Here is a 10335-nt window from a genome sequence, read left to right as displayed (position 1 = left end):
TAATGGAGTAGTTATATTTGGGAGTACACAGTTTTAATTGCATGGGTGTCAATGTATTATTTCCCAAGCGGTGTGTACCTAAGGATGCAGTCATGTGGAGCACGGCTGGAATAACTGTCGTTTTATGCAGGAACAATAAAAGAAGTGCAGGTTTATCACAACGATCTATGCAAACTTGAAGATTCAACTACAAAACTTAATGTCATCACCATAAAGAGCATGTTAGCAAAAAATAATGAGTCCTTAAAAAAAAAAGAACACGCTTAAAAAATAGAATAAAACATTAACACGCAAAAAAAAACCTGTAACTTTGCCAAAGGAAATGGAAAGCTTGCGGTGCAAATATAATGTTTATATCCATTTCATATGAGATGATTATGTCGAGTCGAGCAGTTAAACCTTCTGACTCACACCCCGCAGACACCTCCCAACCCAGTTTGCATAGTTCTCCGTGTGGTTGCTGCATGCATCTGCCCCAATGACCCATTTAGCATTCCAGACCTGGGGAGAAAGCGATTAAACAAACTAGTCGCATTTGAAGTCACATCAAAACTTCACGTTAGACGGCGATGACCCTGACCTGAACCACCCACGGCCTCGGCATGGCTCTGAACCCTCACTGACCTGGCTGGCATATCAGGGGTCAGGCAGACAGAGGACCTACCACGTCGCCCCCCCAACCCCCCCCCCCCCCTATATGACCGCTGGCATGACAGACGCCAGACAGTGTGTGCTGTATGTCCCTTTCCCTTTCTCTTTGAAGTGCAGCAGAATTAGCAGCGCTCACCACCATCAACAGAGCGGTGTGAAGCTACAGCCCCCAGCTGCCTCCACTTCAGAGGGAGAGGGCACGTCAAAACAGCACACGGCTCGGCACTGCCAGAGTCACGCCTGCAAGAGGAGCGCTCTCACGGGTCGTCAGGAGCGGCAGAACGGGCTTCTGTTCTGGGGCCGAGCAGACACGGTCACTTCTGTACCGCATTTTAATGACTGTTTCTGTGTTTTGTGAAGTAACTGAAGAATTCCTAACGATCAGGAACGACACCACTCCCTCCTACACTGGGTATATTTTTGCAGATTACTTTAAATTGCTGACATTTTTGTTAAAAATAAACAGAAATGCTAAAAAGGCTTCACATCCCAATCCCAATTTAGTGCTCCTCATCTTTTAAAAAAAATATATATCTTATTTTTACATTTTGGACATCATAAATCTTTTTTTTTTTACCATTTTGAATATGAATGTTTTGAAGCTTCTTCTCCACCTGTTTGTATTAATTGTGTTTACTTTATGTCATATATTGTACATTCTTTAAATAAAGGAAGGGAAATAATTCGTAATGATTAGCCATTTTCAATTCCAATGTTGTTTTTGTTTCTCTGGACCTTACGTTGCTTTAGATTCTGCTGTTTTATGCATCTATTTCACTCTTGTATCAGCTCTACAAACACAATTGTGACTTACAGTATTTCCTGTAAACTAAAGCTGTGGGCATTATCCTGTAGAGTCTGTGTATCTGGTATAGTATAGTATAGTATAATACATTTCCTTTACATGTCACTATTCAGTTTATTTTTTATTATGTTTCACAACAATAAGACGGAATTTTAGTGTTAAGTCAACCTTTTCACTGCCTTAAGAGGGCTTTTTTTTTTATTAACAACCTTGTCGTCTCGCACTGTGCACTCTTGGGGGGGATGGGGGGGGGGGGGCATAAATAAAACGTCATTGACTTCTAATTGTGTTTGCACTAATGCTACGTCAAGCCAGACGCTGGCCCTCTTTTGTCCAGTCTGTAGTCCATTTGGCTGCAGGAATGCACTTGGCAAGCAAGATAACAGGTGAATGGCCATGGCCTAATAGGCCATCTGTGGAAAACACATTGCAGTCAATTTAGAGTCCACTGCCTCCAGTTGTGACGCCCATTAGACAGCACCACCACCACAAGTGACTCTTCAGCGACCCGCTCCTTTTCATTCACGGTGTCCTCGAGCTGCCCAGTCCCCCAAAGGCCGCCTCATTTTCTTGTGCACTAGGCTTTTTCCAGGTTCAATTAAAATGCAGTTTTCCACTCAAGGATTTTACGTGACCCTGATGGTCGATTCCAACTTCCTTCTCTGCCTCTTCATCTCCGTTGTCCTCACATGTTCCAACCACGCCACACGAACGCAGCGGCGCTCCTACTTTCCCTCAAGAGGACGCCCTTTAGAATGAATACAAACGCACAGAACATTTAGTCCATAACATTTCTTTGGCAAGTGCATTAATGCATTTCATATGTAGGATATGTATATTTACAATACCCAACCCTTTAACACACACACACACACACACACACACACACACACACACACACACACACACACACACACACACACACACACACACACACACACACACACACACACACACACACACACACACACACACAGGCGGTTGACTCTCCTATATTTGAGGTTGTCCCTAATTGAACTAATTTCTAAATCGTGCGACAGACATGCCAGCGAGCCTACGGCATGACGTGTGTGAAGTCTGACTTCAAACGCGCCGCTGCGGCGTGGAGTTCCCAGCAGCCTTCAGTCCTGGTGGTGGCTTCATTTTGAATACAGTGCAACACTAATGTGGCACTCCTTGTTTTGTTTTGCGTCACATTACCACTTTCCTCAGTTTGTTGCCTTTTTGTTTTTGTTTTTAAACCTATGGCACCTGACAGGTGTTTGCACGAGTGAACCGGACCGATCCAATCAAACTAGACGGTCTTGTTGAACAGGACGGCTGGGTGATACAGTAGTCACTCAACACTTTCATTCACTGTTTTCATTAGCTTCAAAGAGTCAGTTGCTTTCCTTCAAAGTTCAGGGTATCATCACATCTTTACATTGGGTATTATTTACGATGGCAGAAGCAGTGCTTATTGTTGCGGCGAAGCCTCCGATGTAATCTCTCTGGATGTTGTGATATGGAAGAAGACGCATGAAAACAATGATTCACACCTCTCGACAGCGCCGTGCAATGCAGGGCTTATCTCCCTCTTCACGTGGCTTGTTAGATTAACATCTCACCTGCTGCACACTGGATTCACAGCATTTCATCTGCGTACTGTCATGCGCCAACATTTACTGTTTCTGAAAAGAGATAATTGCTCACAACTCAATATAAATACTCAACTTTCATCTGATTGTTGTGTCTGTCTCTGTGTGTGTTTCCTTTAATATAATGTACTTTGTGAGTTGATTATCAGCAGTGGAGGACGAAGTATTCAGATCTTTTCCTTAAGTAATAGTAGCAATACCTTACTGTACAAATACTCGTTTACAGGTAGAGGCCCTGAAATAACAATGTAAAAGTACAGAAGTATTGTCAGCAATCAAACTAATGATAGTTTCCCTCAGATCTATAGGAATGCATCATATTTCATAAGATCATTTTAAGGGAGAGTGCTGCAGTAAAAAAAGTGTATTTGTACTTTAGTGCATTGCTTGAGAAAATATATTTTGTTTCATTTCACCATTGATTTTCAGACTTGGATTACATAAATGAAATAATAATAAAGCAGTGTTTTGGATTAAAATAGAACAGCGAGCACAACATCATTTTCAAGAGTTTTAATAATTTACTAAAAAAGAGTGTAAAAGTAACAGATCTCTCCCACTAAAGCGGGTCTGTTTGATATTCAAAGTGATGACAGATGTAACTTTGTTTTTTTTTTTTGTGTTTTTTTTTGCAAACTTGCCCTCGTCTGTACATTTGCGTACACTTACTTGGCAATTCAACCTCTCGGCTGTAATTAAATGAGTTTTTGTACTGTATACTGTATATCAAAAAAGCTCACAGCAAAAAAATACTTTGATATGAATCACTTGAAAGTAAACCAACCAGCATGAAATGTACAGCTTTAAGAAAGTTCCAGAAAAAACACGGCTGAAAAGTGTATATACAAACATGCTAGGAATCTAACAAAGAGCAGACGGAGTGAAGCTGAAGAGACAGGCCTTTCTAATGGTTTGCTTGACATCATTTAGGAGAGCCAATGAAATAAAGCATTGTTCTTAAATATTTCATAACCTTGCAATGTTCAAATACCACGGTCTTCTATTGCCTATTCAAGTTTTTTTTAGCAGAAGAGGAACACTTTATAAATATAGAGTATACTGTATCTCCTGCATCAATTCGTTTAATTTAAACTCATTAAATAAAAAGGTAAAATGTTCAGTATCTGTAGAAAGTAAAAAAAGAAGAAGAAGATAAATGTTCATACGGTGTCCACTTCTAAAGAGACGGTTGTGTCCATCGTCCTCATCATTAAGTGCCTGCTTGGAAGAGGTAATATATATTTATGTATATACACATATATATTTATTTATATATATATATGTATATAAATCAAATTCTATGACATGATATAATTTGTATAAATATGGCATCTTTACAATTGCAATAAAATGACAATTTTAATTTTGGATCCCAAGACAATTAACAGTCTATTTGGGAAAAAAAGGCCTTGTTTTAAGTTTCTCATTTTCTTGTTTTAAATATTAAAAAATAAGTCTCAATTCTTTGCAAATGTATGTCTTACATTATAAACAACACTTCTGTCTTGACTGGTTAAACGTGTTCCGTTGTGTTCATATCTACAACACTTTGGAAGGTGAGGAAAAAAAGTGCCATTATCAAATACTCCCCTCCGGAGTAACTGAGGGCCGTTTGCCCCCTTTCAGAGTAAAAGCACGTCTCACTGACTGACTGCAAGTCCCGAGAAGCTCAACAGTGCAGTTCTATACAAAAAAAAAAATGGAAAAGCATTATTGATGGAACGAAGCCATGTGTTTTGTGTTGCCATGCCACTTTGCTGGTTGTCCTACACGGAGTTGTGTGGCCCTGCACGGGTGTCCCATTTTCACAGGTGAAGGTGGAAATGGAATCGTAAAAAGCGTCTCTGTAAATGTCAGATGCTTCTTCAAATGCCACTGAGAGGTGTAGCCCCGGGTGGGATATAATGCTATTTCCACCAAGGAGAAAGTTACCGCTGTGATATGTCAGTAAAACGGGGGCAGAGTCGGATAGATCCATCTGTCGTCTCCTCGGAAAGCACCATGAACTGACACAGGACCAGTCGCGAAGGTACACACTGTACCGGGCTTGCAGGGGCTGTCGTGGTTAAGGAGTCGCGTTATTGTTCGGAGCGCTTCACTCTTCTTATTAATTACATTCCAGGCATGGGAGAGTTTGACTTGCCCTGTCCTTTATTTAGCCATTAAATCCATGTCCACCCCGAAACAACAGAAGAGCTCTGGTGCTCTCTGGTGCCCAGAGGGAGGAAGCGTAGGCACAGAGGAAATGAAGGTAACCGTCGGCCCCCTAGAGTCGTCTCTGATGTCCCCCACGCAGCTAAAGCATGTTCAGGATGGCGTTGTACATTTGGACGAGTACAGCCAGGTGGACCGGCAGGCAGGACTGGCGGTCTTGGGTGGCGGGCGTACACGTCAGCCAGGAGAGAGCGTTGTACTGCTCCAACACAAACCTGCGTTTGGAAAAATAAGACAACTTCAGCTCATTTTTTTTACCTTTGAAAAAAAATATTTGAATTGTTATTTTCTAAGCGTTAATTAAGTTAATCCACCTTGTTTGCCTATGTCATACAAGTATGCAATAAAACTCTCAATATTGATTTGAATATTTTTTTTGAAGGTTCTCTTTTTAAGGTTCTCTCCCTCGGGTTCCCCCTCAGGTTGTTGGCTCTGTCAGCACTGCTGCTGATTTGACTGTTAACGCTGAGGATCGTTGGGAGACAATCAAAGCACCTTTATGTGCCAGTTAAAAATCAAACACAATTGTGTAGCTTACAGCGACACATGAATAAATAATAGATTTTAACATGATAAAGGAGCAACTTAAACACACAAACCTGAGCACACATTGCAATGAAAAGAAAATAATTTGAAAAAAACATTGGTTAATAATAGTAATTATTTGAAGGCTTCAGTCCGTTTTTCTTACTCACCCTCCAGGATCTGCTTTCTATACAGCAGATGATAAAGAAACGCTACGGGTCAACATGTGTTATGTATTTTACCTGAGCACGTCAGAGGTGGTCTTTGAGTCTAAGGGGTGAGGGGTCCTCTTGGTCTTGTCTGACACCAGCTCATCTGCTTGGGCTATTGAGATGTGGTGGTGGAGGGAAGCCTGGAGTAAAGGAACAAAGGGCACGCTGTCAAAAGTACTCCTCGCTATACTGGATAGAGAAGTTATGTGCATCTTTCATATGGAATCACGGGATTATGAGTATTTCTGCACAAATTCCTGTTTTCAGTACCTTGAGGAAGAGTGGACACTGGCTCTCAGCCTGCGGGCAGGACGCCCAGAACCAATGAGGAAGTCCATTTGCTTGTGCAGTGGAGACGTAGTAGCCCAGAGCCAGCGGCTGCTGCTTCAGCTCCTCTGGTGGACTGTCCCTGGACAGCAAGCGCTCCCCCTGGTTCTATGCACACACAGGAGAAGGCCCAGGTTCTCAAGGTTCTTTTATATATTCATCCACATCAATACAATTCTCAGCCTTTGCTCCGGCATGAGTGTGTTTTTTCATGGTTATGCATGAAAGCATTAAAAAAAGCAAAGACAAAACTGATTTTTATGTCATATTAAAAAAGGGGATCTCTGTTATAGCCATATGAGATCGGCTTATTATTTGGTTTCCCGTGTTTGGAGCTGTGCTTAAAACACAAAATTACTTCATATCAAGTAATAGCATGAAATTCTTGCAGGTCAAAAATAGTATAATACAGTATAGTTTAAGTTACACATGCAGATCCACCATTTAAGGAGGATAATTATTGATTTTAACGCACACATATTTTATTTGCTGATATTTATTTTTTCCTATTGAGTCAAGTTCATTTTTTTGGACTTGACTTTGAACACGTTTGCATATTTTTCCCCGGAGGTTGATAATGACACACACAGCTCGCATAATTATGCAAAACGGTTACTTTACCCTATAACATATTATTGTACAGCTACACGCTGTTCCCACAGTTTGTCAGCCCTGAATGAAATGTTCTGTAATATAGGTTGTCAACATGTCTCGTCTCCTGTGCCTCCGAGACAAATTCCTATGCATCTATTATACTTGGCAAAACTATAATTCTGATTCTGGTTTGATAACGTCAAGGAGTTGATTGTCAGTCAGCGAGGACGGCAGGAAACGAGCTCCCATGTTTCAAAGTACAAAATCAAATCCGAACCTGAAGAGGTATGCATTATAGTTTCCAATAAAACATTTCTGTAATAAACACTTGTACATAGCAATCAAAATCCTTATTGTATTGTATATGATCTCCTCTGTAGGCCATATAGGACAACAGTTGATTAAGTATTTAGTTGAATAGGTATTTCTAGGTCGCCCAGCTACTTATATTTGGAAGTATATATATATATATATATATATATATATATATATATTATTTTCTTAATTTTTTTTAAGTAACTTAATCAGAGGAGTATAAAAAAAACATGTCCAGGTAGTAATGTGTGAATAAAGCACCATGCTTTTTGCCCTACGGGTGTCCTTTGCTGCTCCCCTCTTTCCCATGGCGACTCACCTTGGTGTGCTGGAAATGTGACCCCATTCCCATCCCAGACGGAGAGCCCGGCGAGGGCACGGGAGAGGTGTTGGGGGACGGGTGGAGGTTTCCTGTGATCAGCATCATGTCGTGGCCAATGTCGTTCTCCAGTTCATCAGGAAAGGGCAGATCGAACATGTCGTCTGAGGGGGAAAAACAAGAAAAGACACGGGGTCAGCACAGCACATTCATTTTAAATGTGCTAACCAATAATGGCACATCTCCAGTTGGGGATAATTTCCAATCAACACAAATAATATTCAAACAAAGGGGCACGTCTTTGTTCAATCTTTTGCACGAGCCATTTGGGACTAAATCTAGAGATGTTTCAGCACAAAGACGCCATCTGTTGGTCCAAAATGATACATCTAAACCATGTTTGAACAAGAGTTTGGTTGTATCCATATCCCAATACACAATAAGCCATCTCTTAACTTCAGCGAGACTGTTGTCCTGCCTGTCCTTACCGTTATTGTCCTCGGTAGGGTAGGAGCTGGGGGCCAGCTGGGTGGTGGCGGACGTTGGGAAGACTAGGATGTGTGTACAGGAAGCATCCTGAGGTGTGTTCAGCTGCGAGGTCTGCAGGTTCAGAGCAGTGCTGCGGCCAAACACCGAGCCCATGGTGACGGCATCTAGACACACAGAGACACACAGCACAGGACACTTGACTACGTACACTAGGCCTGGCAAAAAAATATGTTTAAATCGTCTACATATATAAAAGCATAATTTTTTATTTCATGCTGTAGCTCATTTACTGTTTTTCTTATCGGCACAAATGTCAATTTTTCAGTAACCTAAAGAAATAGTAAATATTATGTTCACCATAACCATAAACATCCCCATTCATTATGTCACAGTATCTCAAAGTGGGCCGGCTACTAACCAGGCATGATCACAAAGGAGCCCTGCGGCTCCATGGCTACCAGACAGGCACTGAGGATACTGGGGGAGTCGGCGGCGGAGATCCCACACATACGACAAGCCTCCTTCAGCTGGCGCCCTATTGAATGGAGGGAATGCTCCCCGAGGAGGGAGCTCCAGTCTGGGTGAGAGAGAGAGAGGGGCAAGAGGATATTTAGAGATACGAAGAGTTTCCAAATGAACATTGACTCATTTATATTTGTCTGTAGATGCATTCTGGGAAACCTTCAACACAGTCCAGTTCCTTCTGAACTCACCTTTCAGCTCCCCGTGCCCGAGCCTGCCTAATCGACCAATTACAATCCTCCATGGCAGTGAGGTCATCTGGATGATGCCAATACACCATTCCCACAACTTCTGTAAGCCCATCTTCCTGGCCGAAACCTTGGGACGTCGTGCTCTGAATTAATAAAAAGAAAAATATACGTTTATACGAGCTTTATCTCACACACAAAAAAAAAGCAGAATGATTAAAAATGGAAAACTGTGTACAGAATTAGGATCATTAACCGCGTTTCCTCACCTGTTGGGTACATCAATGTTGATGATGCTGGTCTCCAGGAGCTCCCCCTGCTGGTCGGTGCAGGACACCAGAATCCAGCGCTGGTCGTGTGATAGGCAGTATCCAACAAAGAGCACGTTGTATTTGGCGGGGATCTCAGCCCATATCTCGCCCTGTTCCGGCTGCTTGGGTCGCATCGGGCCGAGGATGAAGGGGGGCGTGTACAGCTGCAGTGGGCTGGGGTGCTGGAGGAGGAAAAGACGATTAATATAGGCATGTGCAAGTATATTACTCTACACAAGCTGCTCAATTTTTCAAGCTTACATCTGGACCCTTAAGGACAGAACTGACAGTGGACACGGGACCGAAGCCAGTCAGGGACTTGATGTGCGTTTGTTGGGGCAGCAGACGTCTGCACTGGGAGTAACAGGAGAACGACAGGGAACGCAGATGCTGCAGGTAGAAATGGCTCTCACCGCTGGTCGGCTGGAGGAGGTACTGGCACGGCACCACCTAAGTAAGACACGTTGAAATGTAAAGAAACCAGCATGATCACAAGAGTAAGAGTGAACTCTGTCTACATCTGTCTGGTGTCTAACCTACCTGGAGCACCAGCGCTGGTCTCATCGTCTCAGGCAAAGTCTGCAGCATCTCCGTGTAGCAGCGAAGTAGCCCTAGTAGCCAAATGCTACTGGCCTCCACTTCATTACCCTCCTCTTCCTCCCCCCCATCGTTTCTCGCTCCACCTGAGCTCAGAAAAGCATCCACTATGTAAATGACAATAGCTGGTGGGTTGGCGAGGCTGTCCGTTGAGTCGGGCTCAGTGGGGATGCCGATCCTGGCCTGCTCGGCGGTGCTGAAAGAGAGGACGGGAAGAAAGAATGTATGCTTGAATTCGTTTGGAACAGAACTTGAGTTGAATTAATGTCCTTAATAACGGGGCTCTTACAGTTCAGGGTTCTCTGCTGGTGTGTTGGCTGGTGGTGTGGCACTGGAAGGCCCTTTAGCGTCACCGGGTGCTCCCTGGCTCGCCTCCCCCGTCGGGTTTGAGGTTGTCGGAGTCGAAGCGTTTCCTGAACTAACGGCTCCGGGGGCTTGTTCAGCACCAGGGCCCCAAGCCTGAGGCTGCCCCGAAGAGGCAGGATGGGCCGAGGGTGTGGGGTTTAAGGGAGGCTGGACTTTGGGAGGCAGCAGAAGACTGCTATCCAAAGGCAGGGCTGACAGCTGGGGACCTGCAAGAAGGGGCAGAAAACAGATTTTTAAAATATAGACAAGAGCCCAATAGAAGT

At 43.2% G+C, this 10335-nt stretch overlaps 1 protein-coding gene across 4 annotated transcripts in view; it reads right to left on the bottom strand.

The window, feature by feature from the left end:
• Positions 1-3591: 3591 nt before the first annotated feature.
• The window catches only part of LOC311030020 (mediator of RNA polymerase II transcription subunit 13-like), a 66151-nt gene continuing 59407 nt past the window's right edge, over positions 3592-10335 (bottom strand). For all 4 annotated transcript variants that reach the window (XM_084035505.1, XM_084035506.1, XM_084035507.1 and 1 more), the window contains exons 21-31: positions 9996-10278; positions 9650-9902; positions 9371-9559; positions 9068-9291; positions 8802-8944; positions 8507-8665; positions 8088-8252; positions 7600-7763; positions 6315-6479; positions 6075-6184; positions 3592-5522 (exon numbers count right to left, since the gene is read on the bottom strand). In XM_084035505.1, the coding sequence (XP_083891631.1) occupies positions 5390-5522; positions 6075-6184; positions 6315-6479; positions 7600-7763; positions 8088-8252; positions 8507-8665; positions 8802-8944; positions 9068-9291; positions 9371-9559; positions 9650-9902; positions 9996-10278 (1988 nt within the window). In that variant the 3' untranslated portion in view covers positions 3592-5389. The remainder of the gene's footprint in view (positions 5523-6074; positions 6185-6314; positions 6480-7599; positions 7764-8087; positions 8253-8506; positions 8666-8801; positions 8945-9067; positions 9292-9370; positions 9560-9649; positions 9903-9995; positions 10279-10335) is intronic.

The sequence above is a fragment of the Eutrigla gurnardus genome (assembly GCF_963514095.1).
Source record: "Eutrigla gurnardus genome assembly, chromosome: 19".
Lineage (NCBI taxonomy): Eukaryota > Metazoa > Chordata > Actinopteri > Perciformes > Triglidae > Eutrigla > Eutrigla gurnardus.
The sequence above is the reverse complement of the archived record's forward strand: the minus strand, read 5'-3'. Positions and strand labels throughout refer to the sequence as shown.